Genomic DNA, 21,851 nt, shown 5'->3' on the forward strand with positions numbered 1-21,851 from the left:
AATCACTTAAATCCAACCTCTATACCAGATGATTGGAGGATAACTAATGTAACACTGATTTTTAAAAAAGGCTCCAGAGGTGATGCTGGAAATTACAGGCCAGTAAGTCTAACTTCAGTACCAGGCAAACTGTCAGATACATAGATGAACACAGTATGTTGGGGAAGAGTCACCATGGATTTGTGAAGGGAAATCATGCCTCACCAGTCTATTAGAATTATCTGAGGGTATCAACAAATGTGGACAAGGGTGATCTAGTGGCTGTCATGTACTTGGACTTTCAGAGAGCCTTTGACAAAATCCCCTCACCAAAGGCTCTTAAGAAAAATAGGCAGTCATGAGAGGGAAGATCCTCTCATGGAACAGTAACTGATTAAAGGACAGGAAACAAATGATAGGAATAAATGGTCAGTTTTCAAAGTGAAGAGAAAGAAATAGAGGGATTCCCTAAGGATATGTACTGAGACCAGTGCTGTTCAACATATTCATAAATGATCTGGGAAAAGGGGTGAATAGTGAGGAGACAAAGTTTGCAGACAAGACAAAATTACTCAAAATAGTTAAGTCCAAAGCTGACTGTGAAGAGTTTATAAAGGGATCTCACTAAACTAGGTGAGTGGGCAACAAAATGGCAAATGAAATTCAGAGTTGATAAATGCAAAGCAGTGAACATTGGAACACATAATCTCAACTATACATATAAAATGCTGGGATCTAAATTAGCTGTTACAACTCAAGAAAGAGATCTAGGAGTCATTGTGGATGGTTCTCTGAAAACATCTGCTCAATGTGAAGCAGCAGTCAAAAAAACTAACAATGTTAGGAACCACTAGGAAAGGAATAGATAATAAGACAGAACATATCATAATGTCACTATAGAAATCCCTGGTATGCCCACACCTTGAATATTGCATGCAATTCTGGTCACCCCATCTCAAAAGATATAATAGAATTGGGAAAAGTACAGAGAACAGCAACAAAAATGATTAGGGGTATAGAACAGCTTCCGTATGAGGAGAGATTAAAAAGAGTGGGACTGTATAGTTCAGAAAAGACACTACTAAGGGGCGATATGATGGAGATATATAAAATCATGAATGATGTGGAGAAAGTGAATAATGAAGTGTTATTTACTCCTTCACATAACACAAAAACCAGGATTACCCAATGAAATTAAGAGGCAGCAGGTTTAAAACAAGCATAAGGAAGTACTTCATACAATGCACAGTCAATCCGTGGAACTCATTGCCAGGGGATGTTGTGAAGGCCAAAAAAATGTGAGGTCAAAAAAGAATTAGATAAGTTCCTGGAGGATAGGTCCATCAATGGCCTATAGCCAAAATGGTCATGGATGCAACCCCATGCTCTGGGTCTCTCTAAACCTCTGACTGCTAGAAGCTGGGAGTGGATGACAGAGGGGTGGCTCACTCGATAAATTGCCTTGTTCTGTTAATTCACTCTGAAGCATCTGGCACTGGTAGGGTGACCAGATGTACTGTTTTTAAAGGTACAGTCCTGTTTTTTGGGACTTTTTCTTATATAGGCGCCTATTACCCTCCCACTCCCTGTCCTGTTTTTTCACAGTTGCTATCTGGTAACCCTAGGCACTGGTCACTGTTGGATCATTGGTCTGACCCAGTATGGGTGTTCCAGTTTCAAATCCTGCTAGGGAAGATTTTTAAATGTGGACTGTTTTTTTTATTGTGTTCTAGTGTTTTGGAGAGGAGTGTGTGTGTGCGCGCGCAGGCATGCGTGCATGTAATTCTCTTTACACATGCACTGAGTTTGAGGGAGGGAAGGGGTTGTGGGATCAGCCATCTTTCCCCCACAAACACACACCTTGCAGCAGTAGAGAATTAGAGAGTGGTTCACTCTTGTGTCTGAAGAGGGTGTTGGTTGTGCACACATGTATGTGCAGAGCAGGGCTAGGAATGTGTAAGCTGGCTCTGTTACTGGTACTGTGAGGCTCTCACAGCTTCGGTGCATGGGCAGGGGGTTCTGTGCAAGCAGCACTGAAAATTCCCAGTTTGTAACTACTACACAGCCTTTCAAAATGGTGGTATGTTTCAGCTGTGTTAGAGGGAAAAAAAACTTGAGGGCTATCAATTGCAGGATAATATACTAACTACTTGTTATGGGACAAATATAATTATGATCCATTGGCTACTTTTTTAAGGATAAATAGCTAAGGTTGTGAGACCTATTATATTGGAAGAAGGCATGATACTCAGGGTAATATAAAGGAAATACTGCAGACAAACTGTATGTAAGGCCCTCTGTGCTGAGGCAGGATTAATTATACCTAGACCATCCCTGACAAAAGTTGGTCTAACCTGTTCCTAAAAATCTCCAGTGATAGGGATTCCACAGCTTTCCATGGTAACCTGGTCCAGCGCTTAACTATATCAGTGAGAGGCTTTGGCAATGGGGAAGCAGTGGGGAAAGGCTTCGCAGCAGAGAGTTTTCTTTTGCAGCGGCTAGTCTTTTGCTGCATCATGGAAAGGCTTCTGCATCAGGGAGCTGTCAGCCAGCCGTAAGGAGCTGCAAGAGTCTTTCCCTGCTGCAAGGAAAGACTGCAAAAGGGCGCAGGCCAAAACTGGCCACAGTACTCCAACTGAGGCTTCTCCAGTGCCAAGTAAAGCTGGACAATTGCTTTTCATGTTTTATGTTCAACACGTCTGTTATACATCCTAGAATGACATTTGCCTTTTTTGCAACAGCATTGCACTGTTGACTCTCATTCAATTTGTGGTCCACTATAACCTCCGGATCCTTTTCTGCAGTACTGCTGCTTACCCAGTTTTCCCCATTTTGTACTTGTTCATTTGATATTTCCTTCCTAAATGTAGTACTTTTCATGTGTCTTTACTGAATTCTTCATTTTACTGATTTCAGACCAATTCTCTAATTTATCATGAAGTTCAAAAGCCTGAATATTGACTAGTGAAGGAGAGTTTTTAATGTGCTTACCTCTAGAAGACTCTCACATGTGTATAAGCCAAAATCAAGTAATGTGGAAAATTTGCCAAACAATTAATGAAGACTGTTTAAAGAGTACATTCTTATGCTTGTTAAAAACAAATTTAATCCACCAAAGACAGGGGACGATAACAGTTCTGATTTACTAATCCAGATTTTTTTTTTTTTTTAAAAAAAGCAACTTTCAAAGTCTGAGTAAAACTAATGCAGATATTTTTGGACCAAATCCAAAATAGGGATGCAGGAGACAGGATGCACATTTTTTTTCAAATATGTAGTCTTTGGGTTTGATTTTCAGAAGTGCTGAGCACTATCAACTTCAGTTGAATTCAGTGGGAGCTCCAGGAAGTCAGCACTTCTGAAAATGAGACCCATTAAATTCTATTAAACGAATCCAAAAAAAGCCTATCCTTATTCTTCAAAAATTGAAGGAATAAGTCAAGAGGATACATAAGCAAAAGTGAATGATATAACAGGAAGTCCATTTTAAATGGCCTTTTTATCTCTATTTGGCACATATCAATTTCAATATGTCTTCCTGTTTCAGTGCTGCCTGCTTGAATCTTAGTTTGCAAATGGCCTGAAATTATAACTCTGAGAGATGTGTATGCTGTTCCATTTATGTTATTGGGAAGTTGACTCCGATACCTTGCAAGGACAATTTAAATGTCAGCACTGTTAATTATTTCACTGCTGCTTATTGAATAATCATAAATAATAACAATAAAAGAAAGAAACATACAGTGAAGACCTCCATTATTTGCTGTGAGAAGCATAGTAATTAGGTGAGCCAGAGCCTTAATTGAGGGCAGAGTTTGGGAATATGCCACCACTTCCCCCTCTCACCCCTGAGCTTACCCCTAAGTAGTGAGAACTGTAGGCTGTAATACCCAAGGCACTGGGAAGATGTCAGGAGAAAATAGTGGGGAGCCTTCTTAAACTGTAACCACCTGTTTAAAAATGTTCAGAATGGAGACAGAAGGCTTAGGGTACTACAGTTTTGGTCTGTTCAGGTTTTAATTGTTCATTGTAATCTTTAATAAAAAAATTATATTCTCCGCAAAGCAATTTTTATCAATGCCACACATTGGAGCAAAAATGTTGAGCCCAGTTCAAACTCATTGTTTGAGAAGAATAAACTCAAGATACCAAAGTATAACTGAAACCATTAAAAAGATGTACATGATAGCTCAGCTGAAAGTTTTGCTCCTTGTCAATGTAAAATACATTGTTCATTCTTTTATTCTCTCCCTAAGGATTACAGAAAGCTCCTGTTTCTGCAATGAAAGCTAGAGAAGCTATTTTATTTCTTTATTGTGACTTCTGGTAAAAACATTACTGTTATAAATGTACCATTTTATTGAACTTGAGTATCTTATTTTATAGCAAAGTTTATAAGAATTCCTTCAACTTTCTAAAGCTTAAACTTAATTAAGGAAAATATACAGCTTTTATTTTAATTTAAAACTTAATTTTAAAATGTGTAATTTCATTTTTATTTTAAAATTATCAACAATAATTGCAGTCTAATACAATATTATATAAGGTTGTGCATTTGTAAAGGTATGGTTGATTTGCTGTCATCATAGAAACTTTTAGTATTCTATAATATTCACAAACAATCATGCAGTGAAGTTACAGTGCTAACATACATTTGTAGGAACTTTAATTTACTTTCTTTTCAGGTGATGTAACATGAGTTTCTTTAAAATTCTGGCTAAATTTTTCAGAAAGGCCGATCCCATTAAAAGCCAATGGGATTTAGGCTCCTAAGTCACTGAGGCACTTTTAAAATGTTTATACTCAAATGAATTTTAAAAATTTAACACAAAATCCCCACCTCACTGTCTTGAAAGGAATTAGGTTGGTTGAAAATAGTTAGTATAGAACTTATTTTTTTCCCCCACTGAACTCAGATTTTCTTGAGTATCCTTATTGGTCTGTAGAATTTATTTCCTGGACTACTATTTTTCTTGGGCTGTAACAACTGGGAGAGAGACTTCCATCATCTGTAGACACCGAATACCCTCAAATAATTATGCAATGTTCTTACATTTTATTATAATACTTGTGATCATCATGATGCATCAGTATGCAGTGTACATTAATGCAACAGCAAGAGAAAATATTTTTTTAGAACAGACATAAACCCTAAAGTTTCAGGCCAACTAACAACAGATTGAGGTTAGGAAACCTGTAGGTTGCTGCTCTAGAATTTTTATTCAGTTACCATAGCTAACTCCGAAAAGATACATTTTAACACATGGTAGTCCACTAATAACCTTGGTTAAATATATATATTGCTACTCTGACAATTAGTTTGCTTGCAGGAGCTGATTCCAGGAGCATAGAATCATAGAAGATTAGGGTTGGAAGAGACCTCAGGAGGTCATCTAGTCCAACCCCCTGTTCAAAACAGGACCAACACCAACTAAATCATCCCAGCCAGGGCTTTGTCAAACTAGACCTTAAAAACCTCTAAGGATGGAAATTCCACCACTTCTCTAGGTAACCCATTCCAATGCTTCACCACCCTCCTAATGAAATGGTGTTTCCTAATATCCAACCTAGACCTCCCCCACTGCAACTTGAGACCATTGCTCCTTCTTCTGTCATTTATCACCAGGGCTGGCGCTTCCATTTAGGCAACCTAGGCGGTCGCCTAGGGCACCAGGATTTGGGGGGGGCGGCAATTTGGCAGCAGGCGGTCCTTCCGCGCCCCCGGTCTTTGGCGGCAATTCTGCGGCGGGTCCTTCACTCGCTCTGGGACCCACCGCCGAAGTGCCCCGAAGACCGGGAGCGTGGAAGGACTGCCCCCCCACCCCACCCCCGGCCACAGAATTGACAACGACCGGGAGCGCGGAAGGACCCCCGCCTAGGGCGCCAAAAACCTTGGCGCCGCTCCTGTCTATCACCACTGAGAACAGCCAAACTCCATCCTCTTTGGAATCCCCCTTCAGGTAGTTGAAGGCTGCTATCAAATCCCTCCTCACTCTTCTCTTCTTCAGACTAAACAAGCCCAGTTCCCTCAGCCTCTCCTCATAAATCATGTGCCCCAGCCCCCTGATCATTTCTGTTGCCCTGTGCTGGACTCTATCCAATTTGTCCACATCCTTTCTGTAGTGGGGGGCCCAAAACTGGATGCAATACTGCAGATGTGGCCTCACCAGTGCTGAATAGAGGGGAATAATCACTTCCCTCAATCTGCTGGCAATGCTCCTACTAATGCAGTCCAATATGCCGTTAGCCTTCTTGGCAACAAGGGCACATTGTTGACTCATATCCAGCTTCTTGTCCACTGTAATCCCCAGGTCCTTTTCTGCAGAACTGCTGTTTAGCCAGTCAGCCTGTAGCGGTGCATGGGATTCTTCCATCCTAAGTGCCATACTCTGTACTTGTCCTTGTTGAACCTCATCAAATTTCTTTTGGCCCAATCCTCAAATTTGTCTAGGTCACTCTGTACTGTATTCCTACTCTCCAGTGTATCTACCTCTCTCCCCAGCTTAGTGTCATCTGCGAACTTGCTGAGGGTACAATCCGTCCCATCATCCAGATCACTAATAAAGATGTTGAACAAAATTGGCCCCAGGACCAACCTCTGAGATACTCCACTTGATACCGGCTGCCAACTAGACATTGAGCCGTTGATCACTACCCGTTGAGCCTGACAATCTATCCAGCTTTCTATCCATTTTATAGTCCATTCATCCAATCCATACTTTTTTTTTAACTTCCTGGCAAGAATACTATGGGAGACAGTATCAAAAGCTTTGCTAAAGTCAAGATATATCACGTTCACTGCTTTCCACAAAGCCAGTTATCTCATCATAGAAGGCAATCAAGTTGGTCAGGCATGACTTGCACTTGGTGAATCGATGTTGATGGTTCCTGATCACCTTCCTCTCCTCCAAGTGCTTCAAAATGGTTTTCTTGAGGACCTGCTCCATGATTTTTCCAGGGACTGAGGTGAGGCTGTTCCCCGGGTTCTTTCTTCTCTTTTTTTAAAGTTGGGCACTATATTTTTACAATCGTCCAGGACCTCCCCCATATCCCGATCCCCAGGCTTCAAACCCTGCAATCGCTGTAAAAAAAATGATGCCCATCAGCAATTCTCATAGCAGAGGTGAAAGTAAGCCAGTACAGTACAGTGTACTGGTAAGAAAAGCCGACCTTACTGGCAGGGCCGCTGATGGGGGTTGGCAGGCAAAAGGGGCAGCTGCCCTGGGACGTGGCAATTTAAAAGGACCCAGAGCTAGCGGCAGCGGCCAGAGTCCCCTGGCCCTTTTAATTGCTGCCAGAGCCCCGGGGTGCCACCCCAGGGCTCCAGCAACAATTTAAAGGGCCCGGGGCAACCGGCCGCCGCCGCTGCTGCTACCATGCCAGCAGAAGGAGCCCCGTGCCCTTTAAATTGCCGCCGGAGCCCCGGGCGGCACAAGCTCGGCAGCACTGAAGGGTTGGCTGGTTTATATATTTTAAATAAATTAAAGAACAAAAATGGTCAAAATCAAAATGAAATGCTCAAAAATTATTGACACACAAAGTTTCAACTGACCTGAATTGAAAATGTTTTCAGTTTGGTAGCTCACAAACATTTTTGAGGTTTTGATTTTTCATGCCAATTTTGGGTGGGAATTTTTTTTTTAAATCATGGATATTTTCCCCCGATGGGAAAACAGTTTCCTGCCTAGCTCTAGTAAAAAAAATAAACACATTAAAAATATGGCATAAACCAAACGTACCAGGCACAAAGCTAACCACATAATTTTCTGCTGCTCTTTTTTGTGTATTATGTCCAATTTGTGACGTTGGGTGAAGACCTGGCCCAATTGAAATCATTGGGAGTTTTGTCATTGACTTCAGAGGGGCCAGGATTTTACCCCATGTCTCCTTTTGTCTGAAGAATCCCTTGCACAGCTCACTGTAAAAATTGTAGTAGTAATAATAACAGGCAGTTCTGTTTCTGTCCAAAATACAAAAGATTGTGTGATTGATGTTGCCAGGTTGTTTTATGTATTGCTATTTTTTCCTGTAACTGTGTTATTTATATGGTGCCTAAAAATGTGCTAGGCACTTTACAGACATATAAGATAAGTATTTGCTCCAAAGGACTTAAAATCTAAATGGGCCCCAGACAAAGGATGTGACAAGATTGTTTTAAGCTCTTGTCCAGTTGTCCCTATTATATTTCCACCTAGATCTCAACCCAAATCTAATTCCTATCCAATACAATTAAAAATGTTTTTATATGATATGTTTGATATGTTTATAATTCTTTCATTGGGCCAGATCCTTGGCTGTGACTGAGGAGGTTGGAAAAGTAACTTTGAAAAATAACTTTGTCTCCTGTGTGTTCCCCCAGTTTCGTGATGGCCATGTGCTATGCTGTTCCTCTGGCATACATTAGCATTCCTCTAATATATGCTGGCTGCCAATAGCCCCAGTGTGATATTAGCCCAGGAATTTCTTGGGCAAAGGGAAGCCCTGGCCATGTGCCCTTTGCTGGCAGGTGATGGGAGTACAAACATGTAGGGTGGCTATGAGATGGTCATCCTAGAGTCATCTATACCAGCTTCAAGGGTGGCTTGCACCAGAGGTAGTGATCCTTGAAAGGTGTTGATAGGGCTCCAGTCTCTAGCACCAAAGAAAGATTCAGCTGTAGGCTCAGCAAGTGCAGAATGAGTTGAATATGCTTTTGATAGACTGAAAGGGCTCTGGTGTTGTTTGCTCACCAGATTGGATCTCAGTGTGAAAAATATGCCAGTGGTTATAGATGTCTGTTATGTCCTGCATAATTTTTGTGAAGCAAAGGAAGAGAACTTGCAAGAGGGATTGCACGGCAGAGGTGGAGGGGCAGCCTGCTGAGTTTGAACAGCCAGATACAGACGAGCTCAGTGATGAACTGAGCATCTTAGGGAGGCTTTAAAAGAACACTTTAACCATAAGCCACAGTACTGTGCTGTGGTGTGCTCTGCTCAACCTGGTGCTGCCATTTGTGGGGCCTGTTAGGAATTGTGTGGTGCTTGCTGCACATCTGTCATTAATTGTGATTGTTGGGGGCTTTGCTGTACATTTATGATCAGTATACTGTTTGCCACTGATCCTATGGGTGGGAGTGTGCAAGAAGACTATTACTTTCACTGCTAGCAGCATTATACAGGTCTGTCGCATCTTACGCACATTTAACATGCGCGATTTCAACTTTACGCGGTCGGCAAAAACAAAAACAAAAAAAAGAGAAAAATAACCATTTTAATACTATACCTGTAGTGCGGGCGATTTCTCCCGCCATTGAACTCAATGGAATTTTGGCTATACGCGGTTTTCGCTTTACGCGCTAACCGCGGAACGGAACCCCCGAGTAAGATGAGACAGATCTGTACATCATGTGTTGTAAATTAATAAAGATGAATCACTTTCAAAATAAGAGATTTATTCAGTTATGAAAACAGCACCTAAAAAACAATCTGAAGAACATAATAGCAAATACATTATAACTTCAAAAAATTTCAGAACCTTAATAGATAAACAAGGGAAAGGAACATTGATGTTCATTGTAGCTACACATATATCAACCATGCCTCTCACAGGTCAGTGTATATGAAGCTGTGGTTGTCCATGCTTTCCCCCAGTGTGGAGTGGTAGAGGTAGGCGTGCAGGCCCTGGGGAATGCTGGGGGAGAGGGCGGGGAGTGTAGGGAGGCACTATGCTACAGTTCTCCACCAACTGCAGTGGCAGTCAAGCCCGGTATTGTTGAACCTGAAAGTCCATAAGAGTCTGCAGCATCTGCATTTGCTGACGGAGAAGCTCCATTATATCCTGGTGGATCTCCCTCTCCTTTTCCTGATGGGACTCCTGGGTCTTTCTCCTCTCTGCTCTTTCCTTCTCCATACAGTCTGAATATTCACCCTCCAGGCCCTCTGTTCAAGGTCTGATGTAGCACTGGCTTGCAATATTTTGCAGAACATGTCTTCCTGCGTCCTTTTTTCTCTTCATCTATCTGGGTCAGTCGTTTCACTGGTGTGGAGGGTATGCACCTCAAGACCAAAATGGCTGCAGCTACAGATAAAACACAGAGAGATGTTGTTGTCAGTATAGTATGTACAGAGAGCAAGCTTAAGATTCAGGAATCCCCCTTTCCCTTGCTCCCCTACAGTGTTAAACAAAACCCCAAGCTGATTGGCCCTTCTGCTTCAGAGTGCTTGTGCATGGCACCACTCAGAGAACCAGCCATGGTGAGTATGACCCTCCAAGAGTGAGGGAAACAAGAAGGGAATTGCTTGGTTGCATGAAATTGAGTATAGGGCACTGGCTCTGAATAGTGGCACCATTTTCCACGTGTTGGTGATTTTAGCTGATATCTAACTCTTGAGAGAGAGCACAGCTGCTGCTGGCATCCCAAAGTCACTCAGGCCCATATACCACCAGCTTGTTTAAGGTAATGGAACCTGCCGAAGTTCGCCAAATGGCATGGGAAAGCAGAAGAAGAAATAAGGCTGCCATTCCTAGAAACTTTTGGGAAAGGGTTGCAGTGTATCTCCATGGGATTTTCACTGTGATCTCTCAGGAGGATTCAAGGGATATCCTTGTGTACATAAACAAACTACTCCATATGCCCCTTCCCCCTGCCTAAGTCTACAGGGGACTGAGAAGTTGTTCCTGTACTTCTTCTAGTATGAGTACATTCATGAAAATTAGCTGTGTCCCAATAAGTTGGAGGAGTCACAACAGTAATGGGTAATTTATTTACATACTTCCCAGCGGTTCTTCTCCCGCTTCGGGTTCGCCCATGCTTGACTGCAGGGACTGGCTGCGCTACAGTGGAGCTAAAAACAGGTTGTGGCTCGCGGCACAGCAGGACCCGTTGCTCCACAGTCTTCCTCTCCTCTTCCTTGTCCACCTACTCCTCCTTGCTGTTCAAGGCAGGGACCTATGACTCAGGTTTCTCAGACATACCCACAGTGGCATGTGGGGTTATGGTCAGATCTCCACCAAGGAGAGCATGCAGCTCTTTGTAAAAGCAGCAGGTCTGCGATTACGATTGATTGTTGACCTTCTGGTGTGTCTGCCACAGTTCCTTGACTTTCAAGTGGCACTGCTGCTGGTCCTGGTTGTACCTGTTCTGCATTCCCTGAACAATCTGCTTATAGGTGTCAATGTTTCTATAACTGGTCTGGAGCTGTGCCTGCATAGCCTCTTCTCCCCACAGACCCAGGAAATTATATCTCCTGTCTACTCCAAGCAGAAGCGTGTCTGGAGCACATGGACAGCTTGGTTAGCTGGTCAGTTGCACACAACAGTGGAGAGGGGCTATGTGTGCTCACTCAGCTGTACAATCAGGAAAAGGCATTTCAAAAATTTGTGAGGTTTTAAAAGGGGGTCTTTCAGTCTGTGACCCCTGGGCAGTGGAGTTAATAACTGTGACTGAAGCCGTCAGTGTTGGTCATTGTGGGATAGCAGCTGGAGGACTGTTAGAGTCAACATAGGTAAAGCAGTGTCTACAGTCGCATTGTGTAGACCTACGTGCCTTAACCTTAGCCCAGCTCTACTTGGGGAGGTGGTTTTACTATGTCATTATAATGGGGCATTTACATCAGTGGGAGAAAACTTTAAGTGTAGGCCCATGTACAACTAAGTTGATGCAAGGCAGCTTACGTAGACCTAACTTTGTAGTGTAGACCAGACTTAATAGTGCCTTTGTGTGCATTTGCTTAATGTACTTCGGAAGTTTGCTAAGCTAAATTGTTTGAGGGCACTCTTAGGCCTAGTCTACACTGGGGGGTGGGGAGGGGATTGATCTAAGTTATGCAACTTCAGCTATGTGAATAATGTAGCTGAAGTCAACGTACTTAATCTACTTACTGCAGTGTCTTTGCTGTGGTAAGTCAACAGCTGACGCCTCCCTGTCAACTCCCCAGCGCCGCTCGCTCCGGTGGAGTATCAGAGTCGACGGGAGAGTGCTCGGCGGTCGATTTATCGCGTCTAGACTAGATGCGATAAATCGACCCCTGCTGGATAGATTGCTGCCTGTCGATCTAGCGAGTAATGTAGACAAGCCCTTAGTGTGCAGTAAGTGTGCCCACACAAGGAGTTAGTGGGGAGAAGCTAGTGAGCTTTAAATTCACACCTTAGCTTACTGTGTGGACAAGGCCTCTTGCTTCTGGAGGAGGTGGTTTAGATGATTCAGTAGATGGCACTCTCATGACTCAAGGCTGAACACCAATGTAATGGTAGGAGATACAATGGTGTTGGAGATGTTGGGCCTGATTCTCCACTGCTTTACACATTGCAAAGGTGTAAATGACTATCCAAAGTGTGAAGCAGGTGCAAAATGCTACCACTGATGCTAATGAGTGGTGAAATCTGATATCATAATGTTTTACACAGCTGTAAATGATTATGTAAGGTGTAAGGCAGGAGAATCAGTCACATTTGTCTTTTGAATGAGACATAAAATTTAAATCCGTATAATCACATGTTAATGACATCATAGAATATTAGGGTTGGATAGTCATCATGACAGTTGTCACAAGAATAAGAGTTCACAGAGTTAGCCCAGCTATCCTGATGAAATTTCAGTTTGCTTAATTGCATTCTGTTTACCTAAAATTCTTCCTGTAAATGCATTTGGATAAGATATTCATTATTCCCTGTCCTAAACTTGTCTTATTAAACAGCTGCTATGTTTCATCCCAGGAAGTGGGTGGATTGATTCCTTTATGCACAGTATATAATTTATCAAGCACTTTGGAATCCCTGAATGAAGGGCTAAATAATATGTTGGATAGATATTATAATTATTTTAATAACAAACAAAGTCAGTTCTGCAGGTATGGGGGAATTTTGCAAAAAGCTAGAAGCTATCATGTGACCATTGGAATTTTCTTTCTTGAAAAGGATAGTCTTAACTACAGCACTCTTTCCCCCCTCTCCTTCCTGCAGCCTCAAGATTTTGTCTGATTTAACAATTCTCCATTGAAGTAAATCTTTCTTGAAGGGAATGTTGTTAAGTATTTCTACAGCAATGCAGTAGTCACTTTATTCTGGAGGGCTGAATTTTCATACCCAATTGAAGTGATCATTAACATTTAGCAAAGGTCACTGGGGAACTGCTATGGAAATACTTACCAGTGCAACAGTCTACTCTTAAGGCTCAATCCTGCAAAGTGCTGGCCACCTTCAATTTAATTTGACTTTGACTTGGTGGGTATGTCTACAATGCAGTTGGGAGCATGCTTCCTAGCTAGGATAGACAGACGTGCTAGCTCTTCTCAATAGGGTTGCCGGAATACCTGGTCGAAAAGGGACCCTGGCGGTGGTGCTGCCCGGGCTGTTAAAAGTCCAGTTGGTGGCACAGTGGAGCTAAGACAGGCTCCCTGCCCAGGTCCGTGTGGCTCCTGGGAAGCAGCCGGCATGTCCCTCCGGCTCGGGGGTGGCCACAGGGGCCCCACGTGCTGCCTGAGAACTGAAGCCAATGGGAGCTGCGGGGGTGGTGCCTGCAGGCGAGGGCAGCGCGTGGAGGCCCCTGGCCCCTCTGCCTAGGAACCAGAGGGACATGCCGCCGTTTCCTGGGAGCCGCCTCAGGTAAGCTCTGACTGCATCCCTCACCCCCTCCCATGCCCCAACCCCCTGCCCCAGCTCGGAGCCCCCCCCCACTCTAAATCCCTTGCCCCCAGCCCAGAACCCCCTCCTGCACTCCAAACCCCTCATCCCCAGCCCACACCCCAGAGCCCGCACCCCTAGCCAGAACCCTCACCCACTCCCTCACCCCAACCCCCTGCCCCAGCCTGGTGAAAATGAGCAAGTGAGCCAGGGTGGGGGAGAGCGAACAATGATGGGAGGGGTTGGGGCTAGGGGTTCGGTTTTCTGCAATTAGAAAGTTGGCATACCTACTAGCTCACAATAGCAGTGTAGTTGGGAGTAGCACAGGCAGCTGCTCAGATGGGGAAGCATGTGTTAGGTACAGTGTTAGACATACTCAGTGTGAGTTGAAAGCACTCAGCACCACATAGGATCAGGGCCTAAGTGAGGCCCATCATAGAACTGATGAAATCACAGAATTCCAAGGTAAGAGAGACAAATGAACTTGCAAAACAAATTGTCCTTGTCTTTTCTAAGGAGAGAAAAGACTCTAGTAAAATATATATAATGGGTAGCCAAACTACCTCTAGTTATTTTTTTCTAAGTAGTCATGGTTGTTTATCCCTATATTTTGTGCTTGTCTAATGTGATTATTTTGTCCAATATAGCTCTTTCATCATAACTATGGTATGGATGGTCTAAATTAGTTCAAAAAGATATTAAGTTAATGCAAGTACTTCTGGCACTGAAATTCTGAAAAACAAACCTGCTCCACTTAAAACTTCATTTTCAACAAATCCCATTATTGAAACAGACCATTTGGTTCTTATTCAAATGTCTAACTTAAGTAAAACTAGAACTGTGAATGGTATGGTGTATCAAATAAGTACTATACTTCACATTTATATCAGGGAATTTCAGCACATACTACAAAAATGATTACATTTTATCATTCCTATTTTACACATGGGGAAATTGAATATGGAGAGGTTGCAGTGAATTTTTTGTCAGACAGCATTACAGAAATAGAGGCTAAGACAGTGATGGAAACAGAACTGAGGTTTACTTCTTCCATTTATCTGGCCTAACCATTACACAACACTCTTTTTATTTCAAAATGTAATTTGTGTTGCAAATAAATAGGATGTCTTGACATTTTGATGCAGTAAAAAAATCCACCACAAAGTTCTGTTATTTAAGATGAAGTGTTTCCTAAGAGCATCAAATATTAAATATACTCCATAATTTGTGTAATACCTGAAGAATTTCCTTCACAAAACTTCTGTTTGGTGCTTCCAACAAATCATTATGTGCTGGATTTTAACAGTCAGTGTGAAATCTTGGAGTTCAGATGTTTCCATCTGTTCATTATACCATAAGTAGCTGCTCGAAAGAGCAGATGTGCTGCCCCAGGCTTCAGACTAATTGCACTATCCAATTGCATCATTTATATTTAAAGAAAAGAGTTAGAAACCAACACAAGTATAACCAAATTAAATTAGGATTTCTTGTTCTGAACTGCTAAACACATCTGACATTTTTAAGATCTGGCAAAATGTATTATTAAAAATCCTTTTCAGAAAGGAATATCAGTTGCTATAAATCACTTGGGCCTTAATTCAACAAGGAACTAGGCACTTTAAGTGCATAATCAGTGCTATTGCTTTCAGTGGGAATTCTCACATTCTTAAGTACCTATTTCAATTGAGGGCCTTATTGTAGAAGAATTAAGAAACATTGTGTTAGACCCAAAAATGTAAATAAAATTGAAACGTTAGTACAAAGTATTTCATTTAAAATTATCACTAAAAAGCCCCTTATTCCCCTCTCCCCCCCCCCCCCACACACACTCAGCTAATGGACTGTAGTGTTTCCATTACCCATCCTTATTTGGGGATGGAGGAGTTATATCTTGGCAGTGAACATTTGCACTGTGCCTATTCTTGTCATATAGTAAACCTATTTAAACAAAAACTCTAACAATTATGGACCAAATTTCAAAATGCTGCCTTGATATTTGTATAGTAAGTGCAGAGAGTGATTTGTGAAAGTAAATGGAAACCTCTAAGTACCTGCTTCTCACATGCAGTTTCCATTTGTAGGCATAAATCTGAACGTTAGCCCACAAAAATATTTCATGCACAAATTTAGAAATTCAGTTCAAGCTTTTTGGGAAATGTGATCCTATTAATAATAGTAATTATTAAGAATCATGTTTATAATATAGCACCTTTCATTCTGACATTTCATTTTAACCCACACACTACTGAAGTGCAACCAAATATTTATATTTTCTTTAAACAACTCTTATAGAACTCTTACAAAACTTTGACTTTTTTTGAATCAGTGTTATATCATGTATTCATGGAGTGAAAACCTCAAAGCTGAGCTTTTTCTAACACTTTTCAAGCATTCAAAGTAAAATTAGTGACTAGCAAAGAAAAGGAAGAACTGCTATTATTCTATTATCAATAATTTTTAATTGTTCAAAGAGTGTGCTTTTCAGGAAACAACACAACATACACATAACAAGCACAGATCCAAATTGTTTAAGCTAGATAGAAAGATTTACTATATAATGTATTTTATAAATATCTTTTCATAACAGGACTCTTGCCCATGTTTAAGATAGAAATAATTTAATTAAGTACCCATGATGTTATACTTTAACAGCTAATAAGAATATAAGCTTATAAGAATATGGGCTCACTTACTTGGGATCTCTCAGTATTTTAAGAGGCCAATGTACAATACAAACCTTTAGAAGCTGAAAAAGTGTCATGAAGAATAATGCCATTTACCATTTCCAGAGGGAAGACAGGATTTCTGTTGATTCACTGTTTTTATTTCTGATATAGTCTATGCAGCCACTTGACCAATCAGTCTGTTCAGTATTCAAAAAAAGAAGTGTCACAGTGCCAAGTCTCTAAACAAGACCTGAAGATTTTGAAAAGAAAAAGAATCTCAATTAGATCATCTGTCTCAAATCTAGGTTCATCTTTTTTTAAATGAGTATAAAATGAAAAGTAACTTGAGATTGCTCTTTGATAGACCATAGAACAGTCACAATGGGAGCGCTGAATTGTAACACTGAAAAAACAGTTGAATAACTAAAACAGCTAAGATTACATTTTCAGCCTCCCAGGGTTTTATTTTTGACTTTGGAAGGGGCAGGATCAGGTAGCTAGTGAGCCAATACAGCACCATAAAAAGAGAATCTCTGAGCAATTCATTAGTTTATTTTTTATTCCAGACTCTCATGGAATTTCAAACATCGAAGAAATCACTAAAGGCTTGCCAAAGGACTTGTCAAAATTTACAATATATTTGATTTTTTTCAAATTTTTAATTCAAACCTAAATCCTGACTCTGAGGACCTCCACCTTTGGGGAAGTTTGCATGTATATCTAAGTTTCATGACTATCACGCAACTTTATAAGGGCCTGAGCCAAAAGCCTGGATCTGAGTAACACTGACATTTGGGGAAGTTTTGGATCTGGATCTGAGTCATGCAGCTTTGGCCCATCTCTAATTTTTAATAACATACTTAGTTATCATTTGATTGTAGGATATTCAATGGCCTACATCACCATATTGTTCAAGTTTCAGAGTAGCAGCCGTGTTAGTCTGTATCCGCAAAAAGAAGAACAGGAGTACTTGTGGCACCTTAGAGACTAACAAATTTATTAAAGCATAAGCTTTCGTGGACTACAGCCCACTTCTTCGGATGCATATAGAATGGAACATATATTGAGGAGATATATATACACACATACAGAGAGCATAAACAGGTGGGAGTTGTCTTACCAACTCTGAGAGGCCAATTAATTAAGAGAAAAAAAGCTTTTGAAGTGATAATCAAGCTAGCCCAGTACAGACAGTTTGATAAGAAGTGTGAGAATACTTACAAGGGGAGATAGATTCAATGTTTGTAATGGCTCAGCCATTCCCAGTCCTTATTCAAACCGGAGTTGATTGTGTCTAGTTTGCATATCAATTCTAGCTCAGCAGTCTCTCGTTGGAGTCTGTTTTTGAAGTTTTTCTGTTGTAATATAGCCACCCACAGGTCTGTCACTGAATGACCAGACAGGTTAAAGTGTTCTCCCACTGGTTTTTGAGTATTTTGATTCCTGATGTCAGATTTGTGTCCATTAATTCTTTTGCGTAGAGACTGTCCGGTTTGGCCAATGTACATGGCAGAGGGGCATTGCTGGCACATGATGGCATATATCACATTGGTAGATGTGAACGAGCCCCTGATGGTATGGCTGATGTGATTAGGTCCTATGATGATGTCACTTGAATAGATATGTGGACAGGCCATGCAGTGCATTAAAGATAAGGACTGAGACTTTGAACTTGATTCTATGGGAAGCCATTGTAGAGAGCAGAGGACAGGTTTGATATGTTTGCAGTAGCCTTTGTTGCTAAGGAAGACAGTTCTGAACTAGTTGGAGTTTCCTAAGTGCTGAAGCCTTCATGCCGAGGTATATTGCATTGCCGTAATCCAGCAGAGAGATGATGAAGGCATGAATAACTGAAGCCAGGTCTTCATCTGCCAGGATGGGATGGCATTTCCTAGCCAAGCAGAGATGGTAAAAAGTGTTGTTTGCAGATTTGTTATGTGAGAGTTCAGCATCAGCAAGAAATCCAAGAGTACTACTGGACTACTGACTGAATTGACCAGTTGTGGTTGTGTATCTTCAACTAATGGACGCTGCACCATGACTACAAGTTCTTCAAAGTACTTTCCTCTGTTCACCAGCATTACCTCTGTCTTTCTGGTTCAGCATCAACCAGCTGTTCTTCATCCAACAGCTGATCTCATCCAACCATTAGGCCATCTTGGTGATAGTGAAGTGGTTGTTAGGATTCAGTCATGATTTACTGTACCAAATTACTGACCAACAGATTTTCCTTTTAAGCATTGGCCTCTAATTAATGTTCCAAATAGCTCCAGCATTTCCCATAAAATCTGAAGATGTATGTTCAGCAGGGATTATTGTCAATGGAGTCCTTTCTGCTCTGGCTAATTGTAATATGGCTGTAAATATATGTTTTTCTATAGAGATAAATATGGTTACAACAATTCTTTGCTTTTGTTTTTTATCTTACAGTTTTGCTCAATTTAGTTTGCCTAATACACCTGAGTTTTGAAGGAAAATTGCACATACACCTTAGTCAAGAGTTAAATATTGTAATGAACAGGCTAGTGAAGTGGTTCCCCAACCTTTTTGTGGCCAGTAGCACATTCATGTTTTCAGAAGAGTATGGCGGGCGCCAACAATTTTTCAAGGCTTATTTTGTATTTGTACATTAAATAATAAGAAAAATATCATATTTAATGTTACATAATATATGAATCCAGAGAGAAGAGAGAAGTTGCGAGGACAGAGAACACTGGCGCCCACCGCCCCGGAGTACTCTGTCCCCAGCAGACGCGGGCCCTGGCTTCTCTCCCCTGCTGGGCACTAGGCAGGTCCTGCGCCTTCCAGGGACCGAGAACACTGGCGCCCGCAGCCCCGGAGTTCTCTGTCCCCGGCAGGCACAGGGCCGCAGCTTCTCTCCAGCTTAAGCCGCGGCCCTGCGCCTGCCAGGGACCAAGAACACCGGCGCCTGCAGCCCTGGAGTTCTCTGTCCCCATCAGGTGTGGGGCCACAGTTTCTCTTCCCTACTGGGCACTAGGCGGGCACACGTAAATGCCCCAGCGGGTGCCATGGCGCCCGCAGGCAACACGTTGGGGACCACTGGGCTAGTGTGTATGTGTACCACTTCCCTCTTCTGTATGGAATCAGAACTGCTTGACTGTATAGCTTGGGTCTATACTGCTAACAACTAAAGAAGACTCTCCTTTAGCTCAGGCAGTTGGGGTATGTGCTTTTGAACAGGGGATCTGAGATTTTGCCTTCCTGTTGTTCAGTGTAGATAGTGGAATGGTACTGATACCATTTGATAATCATATGATTATGATTAAGGCATTATAGTGTGTGTTATCGCAAATTAGATTAAAATGATTTTAAAGACAGATTTTTTTAAACGTTTCCCCTCTTGTTGTTATAGGTAGAGTTAAGGTTGTTTAAGTGTCTTAGCTGTGCATTTCCATACTTTTAAAATGGTGGGGGGGTGGAGTTAGTGTTAGCCTTAAGTCTGAAATTCCTACGTTTGTAGCTCTTGGTGTTTCCCTATCCCCATGGTGTTTTTTTTACACTTAAGTTATTGATTGTACTCTCAGCCTTAATTGCGTCTTAATGTGTGTGGGGGGGTTGTTTTATTTTGTTCTTGTTTTGGTTTGGTTTTGTCTGGGAATTTCCTTGGTTTTAAAAAATTATTACAAATATCACACATGATCACTAAACAAGAAATGCAAAGAGAATGCTACCATGCAGTATTTCTAATGATTTGAAGATACATTGAATCAATGTTAAAATCGCTTAAAAAAAACGTTTAAGGACAAATTCATCAGTATACCAGACAAGAACAAAACAGCTAACATACACGGGTGAATCTGGCCCTTAATATGCAATTGATTTGTTGGAGTAGAGGGAAATTATAGAGATTGATGCTATGCAAAAAGATAGATTAGTACTTTTAAAAGGCTCCCGCTGTGCTCCCTGGCAGTGCTGCTTTGGTGCACAATGGAATCAAGGCATGAATGCTATTAAGAGCCTTGCAAACACTACTGCTCAAGCTAGCTTGCAAGCACAGAACCTTTAGAGAACAGTGAGAGTTGAGCCAAGTAATCTACCATCTTGATACCTGTCCAGTCTCCCTTATATTGATTCCTTACAGCTATAGAATTGGCATCGTAATTGGTCAAGTTACCTCTGATGTTACACTGGCCCTATTTTAGAATTACCTGAGCTGTTGAACTGCCCTATATAATCATATCAAGTAGCTACAGCAATCATTAATAATTTAGTTTAATTACATCCTAATTTCTCCAAATGTAACCTATGCAGAAGATTTCAATTAATTTTAACTATATGGTACTCTTGAAGATTCTGTGTCATTCCATTCTTAAGATCAATCACGAGAAAGAAAAGACTGAAACAGATGTTAAAATTCCTGAAATGATACATTTTTAATTAATTTTAACATGAACTAATTAACTGTTTACTTGTTAATTTACTGTAAATTCATTGTACACTCAAACAATAGATACTGCAACTTTGGATAAGATATGCTGCTTTTTCATACATACCAAAGAGGTTAAAACCCTGCTTTAAGTATAAAATTAAACTCAACTTTAACTTTTGAGCCATAGCGAATGCTTCTGTAGTTATTTTTTTGCTTCTAATCATTTTGTCACTTGTGTCTAAATTTCCTCAATATCTGCTCATTTCTCTTTGAAAACCTGAGAATATTCTGTGGGCATCCTATTGATTTGCATAATGGCATTAGAATATATTTTTTCTTCTGAGTCCTATTTTTTTCCCTTTACTTGACTACTGGTACACATTCCGTAAAGGTTTCTGTAGAAATGTCTGCAACCTAGGCCTTTTTTCCTGTACAGTTAGTTAATTTATAATCCAGTAAGGTGTGTGAATAGTCCAAAATCTTTCTTCCAAGTAAAGTGTATGAGTACAATAATACAATATAGGGCAGAAGCTCATGACTTTATGTATAGTTTTTATTATACTCTTATCCAAAATCTGATTTCAAGGACTAACAATTTTATATGTGCAATATTGGATTGTTTCCTATTTTTAAATTTACATTTCCTTTGTATTTGTAGGTATGGCATGAATTGCCTTATTCAGTTTGAGGATTTTGCTAATGCCAATGCATTCCGCCTCCTGAATAAGTATCGTAACAAATACTGCACTTTCAATGATGACATTCAAGGTAACAAAATATTCTCTTCCTACTCTATTTGGGTGGTTAGAAGATAGGAAGTGCTTGAAGTGCAATGGGCTGCAAACCCAGGAAATTTAATTTCTAAAAAGTTCATTGGTCGCTGTGGAGTGCACAGTTTTACTATTGCTTAGGGCAAAATCCGCTCTGATTGGCTTCTTTCCCTATTAGCCTTCCTCCTGGAAAAGCACAGTTGATCATGGCTGCTGCAGGAAGCAGTCAGAACTCTGTGTCCTCCCCTCAGCAGCTGACACCATTCTCACTGGAAGGTAGGGAGGAGGAGGGAACAGAAACAACCCAGCAGCTCAAGCTGGCTCTGCTCCCTCCTTCCTGCTCTCCTTCTCTGAGCAATGGGACAGCTCTTGTCTGCTCCCTCCCCTGCTCCCTGCAACACACAGCCTGGGTGGACCCCAAACTGCAGCTACTCCCCCTAGGCCTGG

The 21,851-nt window shown here is 41.3% G+C and overlaps 1 protein-coding gene across 1 annotated transcript in view; it reads left to right on the forward strand.

The window, feature by feature from the left end:
- The window catches only part of ME1 (malic enzyme 1), a 312,509-nt gene that overhangs the window by 227,992 nt on the left and 62,666 nt on the right, over positions 1 to 21,851 (forward strand). The window contains exon 7 of the mRNA XM_034766123.1: positions 21,293 to 21,402. Coding sequence (XP_034622014.1) covers positions 21,293 to 21,402 — 110 coding nt within the window. The remainder of the gene's footprint in view (positions 1 to 21,292; positions 21,403 to 21,851) is intronic.

This window comes from Trachemys scripta, chromosome 3 (genome assembly GCF_013100865.1).
Source record: "Trachemys scripta elegans isolate TJP31775 chromosome 3, CAS_Tse_1.0, whole genome shotgun sequence".
NCBI classification, from domain to species: Eukaryota; Metazoa; Chordata; order Testudines; family Emydidae; genus Trachemys; species Trachemys scripta.